The sequence below is a fragment of the Ipomoea triloba genome, chromosome 10, assembly GCF_003576645.1.
Source record: "Ipomoea triloba cultivar NCNSP0323 chromosome 10, ASM357664v1".
NCBI classification, from domain to species: domain Eukaryota; kingdom Viridiplantae; phylum Streptophyta; class Magnoliopsida; order Solanales; family Convolvulaceae; genus Ipomoea; species Ipomoea triloba.
Window position 1 is genome coordinate 21,226,614 of NC_044925.1, and position 16,120 is coordinate 21,242,733.

The 16,120-nt window shown below is 35.2% G+C and overlaps 2 protein-coding genes across 2 annotated transcripts; both read right to left on the reverse strand.

The window, feature by feature from the left end:
- Positions 1-1,694: 1,694 nt before the first annotated feature.
- LOC116033296 (cinnamoyl-CoA reductase 1-like) lies at positions 1,695-3,454 on the reverse strand. Its single transcript, XM_031276049.1, has 5 exons — positions 3,334-3,454; positions 3,082-3,236; positions 2,464-2,649; positions 1,961-2,313; positions 1,695-1,878 (listed from the first exon to the last, which is right to left on the reverse strand). The coding sequence occupies exons 1-5, from the start codon at positions 3,452-3,454 to the stop codon at positions 1,695-1,697; spliced, it is 999 nt and encodes a 332-aa protein (XP_031131909.1).
- A 6,849-nt stretch (positions 3,455-10,303) lies between these two features.
- Positions 10,304-12,606, reverse strand: LOC116032631 (cinnamoyl-CoA reductase 1-like). The gene is made up of 5 exons (XM_031275293.1): positions 12,357-12,606; positions 12,123-12,277; positions 11,336-11,518; positions 10,760-11,112; positions 10,304-10,662 (listed from the first exon to the last, which is right to left on the reverse strand). The coding sequence occupies exons 1-5, from the start codon at positions 12,475-12,477 to the stop codon at positions 10,479-10,481; spliced, it is 996 nt and encodes a 331-aa protein (XP_031131153.1). The 5' UTR covers positions 12,478-12,606; the 3' UTR covers positions 10,304-10,478.
- Positions 12,607-16,120: the final 3,514 nt, after the last annotated feature.

The following is a 16,120-nucleotide window of genomic DNA, read 5'->3' on the forward strand; positions in this document are numbered from 1 at the left end:
GGATATTTCTTAACTTCGGACTGCCCGGTCGCCATACGGTAGACCGACCGGTTGACCTACGAGCGCCCTCCCACTTATTGACAAACATACGTATTCGTAGTGTAATCGTAACCCCCGGTTCCATTTACGCTATCATTGGCGCCGTTCGTGGGAAACTGAGCGAGACACTCTGTCTGTCCCGTTAAATCTTTCACCTTGCTTGTTTAAGATGGCAACCAGCATGAGGAGTCGGAGTCAGGGCTACGTGCAGAGAGAAGGCTCAACCCGTCAGGTTGGACACCACCCCGACAATGTGGCCGAAACACTCCCCGAGGATGATCTACGTCGACAGTTGGACCGTTCGAGGGGCTTGATGAACGAGCTCACCTCCAACCACGCAAGACATGATACACAAACCACCCAACCAGTCGGTTAGAATCCAGACCAGCAAGCTGGAAACACAAATTTCCACCCCGCCATTTCACTACCAATGAATGGCGCAACCCAATTGTCCTCAAATTAGTGAATAGAGTTAATACCCAAAATTGTTCTCGACTATAGTGGTTTTTCTCAATTTTGTCCTAAACGATTTTGGTGTCATAAAGTGGTCCCAGACTTTAGTGTTATCACTCAAAATTGTCCTCCGTTAGTTAAGCTGTCAAAAGGGTGTTAAGTCCAGGGATAATATAGTCATTTCCATTTTAGTTCTTCTTCACCGTCTCCTTCCTCTAGACCTCTACTTATGCTCTGAACAGAGAAGTTGAAGCAACAACTGCAAATTCAAACTGCTATACTCTGAACTTCCATTGCTTGCCATGTGTCTACGCTGAATATAAAAACACCCAGCCGACCAGCATCTCCTCTGTCCAAATCCATTTGTTTAAAGAGTTTCTGAAGCTTGCGACTGAGTCATGGCTATTGAATCGGAATCGCAAAAGAAGAACTTGGTTAGCTTTCTGCCTCTAGTCGGAGAGGCTTACACTTCAGTTGGGATTGAGTCGCCAAAGGATATTTCTCAGCACCTTCTTCTTCAATTCAACAATGGCAAGAATAAAGAGCATCTTCTTGTGTTCCTGGAGAGAGCCTCCATGTGGGAGTGTTAACCGGGACACCGGATGCCACTATGTCTAGAATCTTAGTTGTCAAGCAAATATGTGTCATAGTTTCTCTCTTGTAGAATGACATTTTCACCCGTCTATATTGCACCACCTCTTTGCATACATCAATTATCAAATCTGTCTATATTGCACTTTTGTGCCAAGATTATAGTTTCTTAGGAATTCCCCAACTTGCAGGGCATATTAAGGGGAGTACGTTGTCTTCCTCTAGAATAGGTCTTGTAGGTGCATTTGAATGTATTTGATTTAGTCTAGTCGTGAAACTGCATTGCTATTTTCTTCTTATTTCTTTGTCTATATTTGGCTTCTTTATATCAATGAATCACCTCCCACTCATTCTTCACTATTTACATCAAAAGATAATACATAATACATGTACTTTTCTTATTAAAACGATGAAAATTATTATTACTCAAGGAAAACAATACAAGAAACATAGTACATTAAAATACATATATATATTAAAAATAAAAAAGCGTTAATGCACAACGACTAAGATTATACTTCAAAATAACTACTCTATGTCCCTTAAAATTAAATGCAAGTTCTTTTAATGTTTCAATTATGCTTCTAACAATAACTAGGAGAAGATATATATTAGACTTGAATTTGAATCAAATCCTCATTTTGAATTGGAACCGGAAGGTGACCATTCTCTTGGAGACTCTTTACCGTCTCATATAAGCATTGTTTCACTGGTGTAAACTCTAGCCCGATGTTCTTAATCTTTCCGTTATTGAACTTGTACGGAATTGCCCTTGGCTTCATCTCGTCTTTGCACCTAAACACCACATGTAGTAATATTACACTATGAACCAACCATCATACATTTTAAAAACAATTCAAAGAGAATAATAACATACTTGGTAGGAACAGGATACTCAGGGAAAAATTTAGCAAGAATTTCAACCACTTCGCTACGATGAAGGATTCTATCAGCGCAGATATAGCGTCCAGATGCGGAAGGAGTCTCGTAGAGAAGGATGTGCGCTAGGGCTACATCCCTAACGTGGACATAGCCTTGGACTGCATTAGCATAAGTTTTGACCGAGCCAGTCATGTACTTGAGAATGTGAACGACACTAGCGTTGACTGTGGGTTGTAGCAATGGTCCGAGTACCAACATTGGGTTGAGCACGACTAGGTCTATTCCTTTCTCCTTTGCCACTTCCCATGCTATTTGTTCTGCCACGGTTTTCCCATAGCAGTACCAATTCTACAAATGCATATAATATGTATAATGTTTCAAAGGAATTTATTTTCAATTATGGGAGGCGTTAGGTTAGATATAATTGCAATTTCATTCTCACCAAATTTTATAAAATTTATAATTTAATTGTTTAGTTGAAGGGAATTGCAATTGTACCTCGGTGGTCTTGCAGAAGTCAATGTCACTCCAACAAGTCTCATCCACAACCTTGTCTGGCGCTCTGTTAGGATTCATGTACACCGCACCTATCGAAGAAGTGAACACCACTCGACGTATTCCGCCCACCTCCGCCGCCGCCATTAACACGTTCTTCGTTCCCATCATGGCCGCCTCCACCATTTGCTATTTCCACATTTCATATCAAATTAGCCGTAAAGAAAATGAAATTTTAATCCCTCTCTATAAACAACAAAGATATGACCATATGCAAACACTCAGAGTCACTGAATCACATTCTACTATTTACCAAGTTGACTGAGTATATAAACTTGAAACAATAAAGTCACTAGTTCGAATCTCAATTTTCTTAGTATGAGTCGGTCAGCTATATATGGACAACTTAAAATTGGTTTATCATGATCTTTTGTTTGCTAGGGTCACAAGGTGAGATTTACCTAGTGCATACCCTCAGATAATGGCGGCAAATTTCACACTTCACTCAAAAAAAAATAAAGATGTGATCACATGATGAATAACAGAAGTCCAAAATATAAATTCTATGTTGCTTCATCACAATGTATAAATTGAGGTCTATTATATATAGAGCGTACTTACAGGATCATCGGTAACTGGAGATGCAGTGTGGAAAACGCCATCGCAGCCGTGGATAGCTTGACGCAAGCTCTGAAAATCAAGGAGATCAGCTTTGCAAAGTGTGAGCCTCTCCTTTGCTCCTTCAAGCTCCATCAAATGAACATTCTTTTGATCATCTACAATATATTAATCATAAACACAACATTAAATATATTACTTAGAGTATTAGATGAGAAGGTAATGAATACATATAGATGAGATGAGAATAAAAACCTGGATTTCTAACGGTTCCTCTGACGGTGTAGCCTTTCTCCAGGAGGAGTTTGACAAGCCAGGAGGCAATGAAACCTCCGGCGCCGGTGACGCATACAACTGGGCCAGAAACCGACGGCATATTTGTCTGATTGTTAGTATGGAAATGAGAAAAGATGGAGTTTGCCTGGGTGTATATATAGTGATTAGTGAATAACAATGCATGGAAGGGAGGATATTTATAGTTGGTTAGTTGTCACCACTGCCGACCCACCTGGCACCTACTACCAAAGTTAGCACTTAGCCAGGTAAAGGGAAATTGTATAATAATGGAAAGTTGAAAATGAAGTTTCTATTATTGGAGTGAGATCACAATCCAAAAAATCGCCTGACGGAAAATTGAATCATCTCCCCCTCCCCCTCCCCCTCCCCCTCCTCCTCTTATTATTATTATTATTATTATTATTATTATTAGAGTCATTTTCATTTTTGGTCCTACTGTTATTGGAGCATTACCAATTTTAGTCCACTTCATTAATTTTTGCCACATTGCGGCCAGTCTTATTTAGTCTTTGCCACTTTTAGTCCACCGTCAAATTTTTTGTCAAATAGCCGTCCAAAACAAGGGTATTTTTGATCTTTTCATGCTTTGGTCATCTCCTTGACCCGGTTTTCCTTACACATTTTATCCAATGAAGAGGTCCGACGAAAGCCATATGAGTCACATTACAAGGCCATGGCTTTCGCCTAACCTCTTCATTGGATGAAAATGTGCAAGGAAAACAACTACAAAGGGTAAAAGAGATTATCAAAGCATGAAAAGACCAAAATAACCCTGTTTTGAACGGTTATTTGACAAATTTTAACGGTGGACTAAAAGTGGCAAGGACTAAATAAGACTGGCCGCAATGTGATAAAAATTAATGAAGTGGACTAAAATTGACAATGCTCCAATAGGACCAAAAATGAAAATGACTCTTATTATTATATTTTGTTTGTTTTCACTTTTCAGGTTACTTTTGGTTATATAGTTCAAAAAATGTTGATGGTTTTGCGTTTGGTCAGTTAAGTAATTATTTTTAAAAAAAAATTAAAATTGAAGATTAATTTAAGAAAAAATAAAATATTCAACTGCTTGGCCCATATCGCATTTGCATTGCTAGCTAGAGTACTATATGTCATAGTAATTCAATTGTTATACTATGTATCATGGTTCATATTACATTATGAACCTTGTTATAAAAATTCTGTACCTTTACTTAACACATTTTGTATTTATATTTAACAATTTTTGCACATGTAAACAAATAACTTTGATAGTTGCTGACACATAATATGATAGCTACAAAAATAGAAACAATTAACTGAATATACAGAATGTATCAACTACAGATACATAATCTGAAAGCTATTTTTGAATCAGGGTCTATAATGTAAGGTAAGTAGATCCTGGTTCATTGTATAATTTGTCATAGAAATTATGAATTCTATATACCATACTTAATTGCAACTTCAATTCTCCTCCCCTTTATTTATTTATTTATTTATTTATTATTGGGTAGAATACATTAATATTTTAATTATTTTAATGACAGTTACACGCTAAAAAATTTCACAACGAGACGTGATTATAAAACTCTTTTTAGTTATTGGTTAATCCCACCCGCATTAAAAAAAAAAATGAACATACTCATGTTGTCATATCAGTTAATAAAAGATTTTTGTGAAAATTTTTATTCCTCTAACATAACGCTTATTTTAAAAAGTTAACTTCTTGAAAATATTACATTCTTCATTAATTTGTAAAGTCGCATATAATATTTCAAGTTGATGCAAATATAAGTGAGAAACATGAAGCACTATACACGTGTATTAGTTATGATCTGATTGGGTCATTATCAAATAATCTTATTTTGTCTGCAAATATGTGTGTGTGACTCTCCTTTGAGACAAGGTTGAATCTATATGAAGATGCTATACTTAATCATAACAAAATATGTAATACTAATCGTTAGATTTTTCTAGATGGACGATTCTTATTGGCTCTTAACTCTCTCCCGTGCATGAGTTATATATATATATATATATATATATATATATATATATATATATATATATATATATACGGTTGAGTTTTGGTGCGGCATGCGGACTAATCTCTAGACCAACGGATGCATTCAGATTAACGATTGAAAATCAATGAAAAGGAGAAAAAATGCGGTGGTAATTTCGTAATAATTTCCTATAATGGCGGGTACATTTAAATATGCTCGATGGTGCACTTAGCTAGATGTGCTCGATGGTTCTTTGATTTCAAGTGCACTTATAAGATAATTGCAAAGTTCGTACCCAAATGTTGGTCATACTCACTTTTCGTCCCTAAGTTATTATATTGGCATTGCACTTTTCATCCTGTCGTACTTATTTCTTGTCACTATGTTGTATTAAAATTGCCCCTAATGTTTTATTAGTAAAATGACAAAAAGTGCAACATCAATGATAACTTAGGAACAAAAAGTAAATATGATCAACACTTAATGACGAATTCTACAATTACTCTATAACTTAGGGATGAAAAGTGCAATTGAGGGGCAAACCCACATCATTTTATCTAAATACGCATTTAAATATGAAGAAGTCAAAAGACTCAAAACACCATCATTTTGGGATAAATATACATTGTTTATTCATTTAAACTTTACTTATTTACAAAATGACACCGCCTTTTTAAAAAAAAAATCCAGATCTTCATTCGCTTGTTTTTTAGATGGACAGTCAAGATTTATTCTTATTTTTAACAATAGTACCTATCCATTCACTCACATGCGCACATATCTAGTTTTGGTAGTGGTGGGTACTGAGTGAAGTGAGTAGTACTATGGGTACCTGATACATACAAAAAATAAAATAAAAAGTAAAAAATAAATATCTGACTCTTCTTCTTCAGTTTGTTTTTAAGACGGTCTTACATAAGTGTGACCCATCGTAAATTGACTTGCACACTCTCTTCCAGGCCAACTATAGGCAGACATATACAGTTAGAAAAATAATTTATAATGGCTGCTAATAAGTAATACTCCGTAGTAATCATTTGTCCATTACCAATATGCACAGATCCTTCTAACTTGATCATTTGTCCATTACCAATATGCACAGATCCTTCTAACTTGTACCATATGAATATGCATATGCATATACACATGCAATGTGCTTATTGCATGCCACTGCCTATACAGTTAGAAAAATAATTTATAATGGCTGCTAATAAGCCTATACAGTTAGAAAAATAATTTATAATGGCTGCTAATAAGTAATACTCCGTAGTAATCATTTGTCCATTACCAATATGCACAGATCCTTCTAACTTGTACCATATGAATATGCATATGCATATACACATGCAATGTGCTTATTGCATGCCACTGCCTATACAGTTAGAAAAATAATTTATAATGGCTGCTAATAATAAGTAATAATAATCATTAGTCCATTATGAATATGCATGGATCCTTCTAACTTAGCTTGTACCATATGCGGCATATGCATATACACATGCAATGTGCTTATTGCATGCCATATTCCCGCAGGCCGGCCGGTTTCGTGCATGCTTTGATTCTAGCTAGCTACCTGCAGGAACTACATTAAACTGACACAATTTAACTTTGATTCATTTATTTAATTACATATTATTTTAGTGCTTGCCCAAATAAATAATATGTTTTAATCAGGACCGTTCCATTAAAAATAGAGATAATGTCAAATAGTTTAATTTGGACCTTCATTGTTTTTGTTCCGAGATGCAATCTAAATATGATAGATTAACGGCAAAGACAAAGACAAAGACAATAATAAAGATCGAGACAAAAACATAGGGAGAGAGGATTTTTTAATAATTAAATTTCGCTATAATGATAGAGAAACATAATCTCAAAAGACCTTTGAAAGATGAAGATAAAAGTCTAGAAGATCTAGAAAATTTCTATAGCTGAGGTAATTGAGTTCAAATTCATTTGGACTTCAAGTTATTGTATTCTGTAACAAAGATAAAAATGTAATTAAAATTTTTTGTCCAAATATAATGCATAAAAATTTAACAAAGAAAGAATACAATTCAATAGTTAATTTAAAAGTTCCATTTTTGGTTCATATTTAAATGCAAAATTATTCACCAAAATTTTGATGTCAATTCCTTATAAAATTTTATTTTCAATTACAATTAACACCAATCTATGAATTCAAAATAATAATAATAATAATTATCAAGTATAAAAAATAATAGATTATACCTAAAATATTTTTTTAAAAAAATACAATGGGGTAAAATACAAATAAATTCAATTAAAACCAGGGCCAATCCTGGTCAGGACGACCGCACAGGGACCCCAATTTTTGGGAGTCCAGTTTTTTTTTTTTTTTTTTTTAATATTTTAGACTGTGACGGGGCTTCGATCGACGGGTCGGGAAGGTCCCTCAGGTTCCCCCAAGTACGTCTCTATGTCGTGCATCACGAAATTGTAGGACGAGACCGTGAACGACCCGACCTCGACCGAGCCGCCGTAACTACGAATGGACATGTTCTGGCTATCAGACCCGCTCATGGTTGTACCTTCCAAAGACGAGAAGACGTCTTACTAAGGGCAGCCCGGGACGTAAAAGAACTGCAATAAAAAAGACTAAAACTAAAGTAAGTTAGTTTGGATGAGTCGGTACCTGGAGAAAAATGGGAGTCGCAAGGAGAGTTCGGTTCCGGGCTAACAGGATGATGTGGTGCTCAGGAGGCTCTGACTCGTGGAGTAGGGTTGCGTAAAGCGAATCCTCGCCGCGGACCCTTGTATTTATAGATGGCGTAAGAGTGACGCGACGGTTCGCTTCCCCAAAACCCCAACGCCATTCCCTAGGAGCCGTCCGAGCACGACATGTGTAATTTAAGGCTTACGTCACTCCTCACGTCATCCAAGCGCACCCTCCTCTGATGGCAGGGCGGTGATCGGGCCCCGGGCCTATCAGTATATCCCGGCCTCCGCGACCCTCGGGATCCGTCGGAGACCGGGCTGGGGGCTAGTTGATAGGGATAAATGCCAGACGTAGCCCGGTATGACGTTACCGATCTATTTCAACCTACCGGTCTATTTGTTGTGTATTAACCCTGACCACCTGCCCGGTCTAGTCAGGTCGGTCAAGTAGGTCGCCCGACCTACTTGGGTCGGGGCGCTAAACCCCTTGAGACCGTAACTGACTTCGATAACCGGGGTGTCCCGACCTCAAGACCGGGGAAAACTCGCTTGTATAGTCTTGACCCGTTCGGGGGCTTACACGTGGCTTTCATCCGTAGGACTGCATTTAGGACAGGTGCATGCTTGACACACGTAGCGCATGCTGCCGGACCGGAACCTGTCCCAAGGTCACCTATTAAAGGCGCATTTAATGCTAGCAGAAGGACTTTTGGCTGTTTCTACTATATAATAGTCAAAGAGACCGGGAACCTCTGACCCACTGTCACGTAGACCCGGTTCTCCTAGGGTATACTGTTCTGTACCCGTTTTAATATCAATAGAGTATTTATACCCGTTTTAATATCAATAAAGAGTATTTATATTCGTATTCCAGTATATTACTCTATCAATTGACATTCAATTAGACCATAAATTGTCACTTCACTATTCACCTTTACCAATTTTCATCATTGACTTTCAATTTGCCCATAAATGGTTCATTGACTATTGATTTTAATTTAATTTGTTCCAAATTTAGTCCTTTGGTTAAATATCCATTTAATAATATTAAATTTAAAGATAATAATATAAAATTGGCTTGTTGTCTACGTCAACAAATTGAGTTCATAAACTTAATACATTGGGTTCATATTAGGGTGTGTTTGGTAACCCGTAAAATGACTTTCAGAAAATGTTTTCTTAGTTTTCGGTGTTTGGCAACGTCCAGAAAATGTAGTCAACGGAAAATGTTTTCCGTTGACCAAGGAAAATCAGTCCATTTTTTTCGGAAGATGACTTACAGAATTTTTTTCCATAAGTCATTTTCCGGAATCGTCAAAATGGTCGTCTTGCATGTTCTCGACTAAAACCAAGCCATATCACCCATGACCATGGACCAAGGAGGTGGGGAAACCGCCGGAAACCTTTTTTATGATTTTTTTTATAAATAAATTCTATTTTTAATAAATAACAGTATTTTAATATTATTATAATTTTGTATATTTTAAATAAAATAATTACAATATTTAATTATACAATTCTATCCATTTTCTAGAAAATGAACCAAACACACAAAGACAATTTTCCATAATACATCCAAACACTAGAAAATGAAATTTTTTTCGAAAAATGACTCATTTTTTCAGAAGTCATTTTCTTTCTTTCCAAACGGACCCTTAGTGAAAACATGAAGAACCAAAATTTTACATTATTACCCTTAAATTTAATATTTACTAAATTTATATTTAACTGAATGGTCAAACTTGGAACAAAATTAATAGGCAATGAACTATTTATGATCAAATTGAAAGTTGAAGACGAAAAATGGTAAAGGTCAATAGTCAATAGACCATTTATGACTCAATTGAAAGTCGATGATAAAATTTGATAAATGTCAATAGTCATTTACCATTTCTGAAATTAACTCTAACTAATTATGTTTTTAAAAAGTGTGAATTCATATACTTATGAATTAATGAGAGACAAGCGAGTAAAGTTGGTGAATGCTGATGATTGTCAATACTTAGCTAGCTTCCTCTATGACTAATTCTGTGTTTTTTAATTGCGATGTTATATTATATATTTATTCACGAGAGACAGGTAAAGTTGGTGAATGTTGATTATCAATACTTACCTTCCTCTTCTAGAATAGATTATAGGTGCCAATTTATTATTTTGCATTTATTTTGATCATGTGACTTTAGAGGAAATTTTTTGTATGTTAATTGTTAAATAACATAAAAAGACAACATAATTTTTTTTTTCTTCGGGTGTCAAAACAATGGGAAAAGTGCTATTGATCAAGTAAAATAATACAAGACTTGTATAACCAGGATTGTATTTCTAAGTATATAACTTTGATCTATGACCAATAAAAATAAACGTACTTTCTTTTAATTTGTACTTATAGTAAGCTTTGGTTATGTTGGATCTAATAGTAACTAAACGAAATTATTAAATATGAATAGGATTCTCATTCTCATCTTGGGTTGGAATTGGAAGGTGACCGTTTTCTTGAAGGCTCTTAACTGTCTCATACAAGCATTCTTTCACCGACTTAAATTCCAGCCCTAAGTTCTTAATCTTTTGGTTAGTGAATTTGTACGGAATCACCTTGGGTTTCGCTTCGTCTTTGCACCTAATAAACACCACATCAAAAACATTACATTATTAACAAATCTTGACAAATTTTTAAAATAAATTCATATAGAATAATATAATGTAAAGTAACATACTTGGTAGGAATAGGATATTCGGGGAAAAATTTAGCCAGAATTTCAACCACTTGGCTACGGTGAAGGATGCTATCAGCGCAAATATAACGGCCGGAGGCGTTAGGGGTCTCGTAGAGAAGGATGTGGGCTAGGGCTACATCCCTAACATGGACATAGCCTTGGACTGCATTAGCATAAGTTTTGACCGAGCCAGTCAAATACTTGAGAATGTGAACAACACTAGCGTTGACTGTGGGTTGTAGCAATGGTCCAAGCACCAACATTGGGTTGAGCACGACTAGGTCTATTCCTTTCTCCTTTGCCACTTCCCATGCTATTTGTTCTGCCACGGTTTTCCCATAGCAATACCAATTCTACAAAAGCATAGAGTATTTCAAATGAATTAATTTGTTTTCAACTAATGAATAGTAGTGGTGCCAAGTACCTCGTGCTCAGATGATATGTAATGATTTTTTCATATGAGAGATCATGAGATCGAGTTTCATGTTTCAACAAGTTGAGAAAGTATGATGAACAGATACTACAATGTAATAGATTTAGTTGTATTAAAAAAAATGTTTAAATTAAATAGTATACCTGGGTGTTTTTGCAGAAGTCAAGGTCGCTCCAGCAAGTCTCATCCACGACCTTGTCTGGCTCTCTGTTGGGATCCATGTGCACCGCACCTATCGAAGAAGTGAACACCACTCGCCGAATTCCGGCCCCCGCCGCCGCCGTTATCACGTTCTTCGTCCCTATCACCGCCGACTCCACCATTTGCTGCTCCCACGCACGCATTTCATATCAATTTTAGTTATAAATTGAAGAAAATGAAAATTTTAATTCTTCTTTATAAACAACAAATTAAAGATGTCATCCTATGAATAATAAAAGTCCAAAATATAATTTTTGTGATAGTTCCACGTGAATTCCAAATTTGTTGTGAGGGGACAAAACTCACAACCACAGCTCAAAAGCTGTAAAATCTTGTTTTGTGACTCTAATCAAGTTGGTAAGGCACAGACTTAGTAACTAAAAAATTTCAAATTCAACTCCAGAAACGAACAATTGATCTTTTTTATTTGAGTTGATTAGCTATAAGCAACATATGTTAGATGGACCAGACCAGCGCATTCTTTTTTCCCTTTTTCTCTTTGACAAATAGATACAAATGGTATTTGTAGGAATATATACTACCCAAAATATAGCTTGGTCGACCCATAGTCACTTGCAGGTTTCTTCTCGATTATTTTCAATTCACAACAAATTAAAATATAATTATGAACGCATGATATGATCCCAATAAAATAAAAGAAACAACGTAACTCAAGCAAGCTAAGTAGTCAATCAAAGAAAAATACTAATAAATAAAAAATGGACGTACTGGATCATCGGTAACGGGTGATGCAGTGTGGAAAACGCCATCGCAGCCGTCAATAGCGTCACACAAGCTCTGAAAATCAAGAAGGTCAGCTTTGCAAAGTTTCAGCCTCTCCTTTGCTCCTTCAAGCTCCATCAAATGAACATTCTTTTCATCATCTACAAATAATCATAAATTAAGACAACATTACATATATTACTTAGTATTAGATGAGAATTGACGGTAATGAATAAAAACCTGGATTTCTAACGGTTCCTCTGACGGTGTAGCCTTTCTCAAGGAGGAGTTTGACGAGCCAGGAGGCGATGAAACCTCCGGCGCCGGTGACGCATACAACTCGGCCGGAAACCGACGGCATATTTGTGTACCAGCTGGTAGTACGGTCGTCGCGAGTGTTTGTTAATTACTTGTGAGTATGGAAATGAGAAAAGAGAGATGGAGTACAACTAACCCCATGCAAGGTGGGTACGATATTTATAGGAAGTGGACTCACCTACCACCAAAGTTGGCAGCTATTCCAGGAAAGGGAAATTGTATAATAATGGAAAGTTTGTTGAGAATGAGTTTTCTTAGGTGATATGCATACATGTAATACATTCTCAATTATATATATATATATATATATATATATATATATTTACATATCATTACATTTGCAATTTATCACTATGTATTGACCAAAAATGTCAAGTTGATGGATCATGATTTTTGTATATAAAAATTATGAATTCAATTCCTGTCAATATTCTCTTGATTGAGTTCGTTGCATAGGATTTTTCTAATACGATTTACTCTTCTTTTATGTTTTGCGATTTTACGAGTTACTACACAAAACAAAGTTTACCCAGTGTACATCTTTAATTAATGACTATGAGTTTGTGAATGCAAATTATATTTCTAATTCTTCTTTGTGTGTGTGTGTGTTTTTTGGTGTTTAAAGGTGAAATATGAATTTGACTTATATCTTTTATTTCCCTCTCATTTCTTTTCTCAATATTACAACTTTATAATATGCAAAGTTTATTCATTTTTTATCAGTTTATTTACTATTTGTTAATTTAACAAATCTTTTATTTAGTCATGCAACATAAGCCATTGATTTATTACCTAACAAAAAAAAATTAACCTAACTTTTTTTAAATATTATTTATCCAAGTACTCTTTGACACCTAAAAATTTAGGGGTACTTAGTAAAATGGAAATTTTGCTATTTTTCTAAAGACAAAAATGTTCTTTATCACTGTTTTTCATTTAAAAAAATTATACGATTTTTTCAACACAATAAAGAAATTTAGAAAATTGTTTTTCTTTTTTAAATCTGTGTTGGCATCAACTATTTTTTTTTTTTGAAATTATTGTCATAAAAAAAGAACACAAATATATATTGAGTGAGTTCAAGCAAGAATAACCTTATCTATAAAAAGTGAGAACGCATCTCAACGTACCACTCATCAGGATTCATCAATTGTTGAATGTTTTAGTAAATAAAAAAAAAAAAAAACACTACCACCCTTTTTTTCCTTAATTTTCAATAACTATCAACCGTTGATGGATGAATTAAATCAATTCTCTTTTTTTTTTTACTTAAAATTGTTAAGAGCAAATTCTGACCTGAACTCTCCCATGTGATTGAGTATGTGTGTGTGATCCCGTGAAAATATAGGGTGCATAGTGTGAGGGGTGAAAATAAATCTACGTTTGTTATTGCCAAAAACATATGGGTCACATCTATACTCAGAATTTAAAAAGATGGTTACATTGATGTAAATATATAAAAATTTGAATGAATAGAAGATGTGAATTTATTCCAAACTGTGTATTTAGTCTTTTTGATATATCCAAACATATTTAAACCAAATTAATATGTGTTTGGACTAGGCGCATTTAATTAGCCTAAAACAATACATAAAGCATCCACATTCACGCTAGTGGATTTTTGTTGGTTTTTTGTGGAACCCATGGTAAGGTGAATGTGAGGGAAGAAGGAGAGAAAAGCAAATTTTAATTCCGGTAAAAATTGATTTTTTGTGGATTCCAATGAGAGAAAGAGAGGATACTGCAAACAATGTTGTTTTCCATTTTTCTTCTTTTTCTTCTATTTTTTCTTTCGCACTCTCTCTCCTATGTGACTTCTAAAACTTTGTGTAAAAAATCAAATTGATATGGATGCTCTAAAAAAATTTGTGTTCAAGTATCCATGTATATTTAGTATTTTTCTCTTGAATGATGAAGTTTTTTTTTTTTTTTTAAAATGATGCAAGGCTTTTCCAAAACGATTTATAGAAAAACTTATGAATATTTAAAAAAAATTTATTGCATTTTCCATCAAAGTCTTTTCTTTTCGGTTAGTCGGTGACAAAGGGCACCCGTAGCCACTACTCGATGGTGTACACTAAATAAACTTCACATTTGTAAAATAACCCTAGGGCTGTAAACGAGCCGAGCTGAGTTTGAGTTCGGGTTGGCATGAGCTCGAACTCGATAAATAATAGGTGGGCTCAAGCTCGAGCTCGATCGAACAAGAAAATTGAAGCTCGAACTCGGCTCGGTTACGAAACGAGTTGGCTCGAGTTCAACTCAAGCTCGAAGTTGACCGAGCTACTTGCGAGCTGCTTGGCTCATTATATATATATATATATATATATATATATATATATATATATATATAATGGATGAGTTCAGGTGTGAGAACCTGCTCCCATGCGATTGTGCGATTAATTCAAAAAGACGAACCTTAAGAATTAAGATGATGCACCTTAAGAACACAAACCGCACACATTAAGCACACGAATGGCGCACCTTAAGTACACAAACCACGCACCTAAAATATTTGCTTTCGAGCGAGCTCGAGTTCAGCTCAAACTCGAAGTTGACCAAATTCGACCCGAGCTTTGACCCATGAGCCGCTCGGTTTATTTACACCCCTAAATAACCCACAAACGACAGAGGAGAAGTAAATTGTACTAAGAAGACCATGTGCAACAAGTTCGACCGAAAGGGTTTTGGCAAGAATTGTGTCATTTAAGCTTATTTGATTCGAGAAAGACTTCTAACATGTTTCATACTAATTTTTTTTATAGGGAAAATAATTAGTCTTTAAGTTATAAAGTGTGAGCTTAATTGCTAGTTATTATGAGTTGCAAATTTGATCCTTAATTGCTTACAATAGTATATATTTGGCAATTTGTCACATATGAATTCATGTGATAAATACACATTTCTTGATCCAGTGGTATGGAATGAGTTTGTCCAGCTTCATACAGGTCCAGAATATGAGGTATCATTATTCTACTATCAATTATTAACTCAATTTGATAAGTTTGTTAATTATATTATGTATTGCTACTTAATGTTTTGTTTATATGTAGGCAAAAAGAAAAAAAGCATCAAGAAATACAAGCTTAGAATATTCATCCACATAATTTATCTCGAGGAAGTTATAAAAGATTGAAAAAAATTATGATGGATGAAAAGATGATAGAACAACAAGAAATTGCAGATTCAGATCCATCACATACAATTAGTCCCCCATCTCCTCCACGTAGACATGAAAAGTGGAAGAGAGCAAAAATGGACAAGTCTGGAAATATTCACAGTGAAGCAACTAGAGTGGTCGTAGAAAAAATGGTAAGTTATAATTTTCTTTTCTATGTTAATAGGTAATTTTATTTACACATATAATTATTAAATATTGTTTACAAATGCTAGGATTCTCTTGAGATGGAAGCTTCTCAAGGAGCATTCGTTGCGTCAGGAAGACAAGATATACTATCTGCTGCGTTAGGTACTGATGAGCATCTTGGCCGTGTTAGAGGCATGGGAAGAGGATATGGCATAAAAAGTGTATTTGGTAATGCAAAACGTACTCCTCACACGCCTACAGAAGACGTTAAACGAATGGTTGACTCTGCTGTTGCTGCTGTTGAAGCACGATTTGAAGAACGATTTGAAGCACGAGTTGAAGAACGATAAGAAGCACGAGTTGAAGAACGATTTGAAGC

What these genes read in the sequence shown, in the direction of transcription:
- LOC116033296 (XM_031276049.1), bottom strand. Translation starts at nt 3,454, where the DNA reads ATGCCGTCGGTTTCTGGCCCAGTTGTATGCGTCACCGGCGCCGGAGGT. An exon ending in ACTTCTGCAAGACCACCGAG is followed by an intron (nt 2,314 to 2,463) that starts GTACAATTGCAA and finishes ATGCATTTGTAG; the next exon opens with AATTGGTACTGCTATGGGAA. An exon ending in GAGTATCCTGTTCCTACCAA is followed by an intron (nt 1,879 to 1,960) that starts GTATGTTATTAT and finishes TGTGGTGTTTAG; the next exon opens with GTGCAAAGACGAGATGAAGC.
- LOC116032631 (XM_031275293.1), bottom strand. Translation starts at nt 12,477, where the DNA reads ATGCCGTCGGTTTCCGGCCGAGTTGTATGCGTCACCGGCGCCGGAGGT. An exon ending in ACTTCTGCAAAAACACCCAG is followed by an intron (nt 11,113 to 11,335) that starts GTATACTATTTA and finishes ATGCTTTTGTAG; the next exon opens with AATTGGTATTGCTATGGGAA. An exon ending in GAATATCCTATTCCTACCAA is followed by an intron (nt 10,663 to 10,759) that starts GTATGTTACTTT and finishes GGTGTTTATTAG; the next exon opens with GTGCAAAGACGAAGCGAAAC.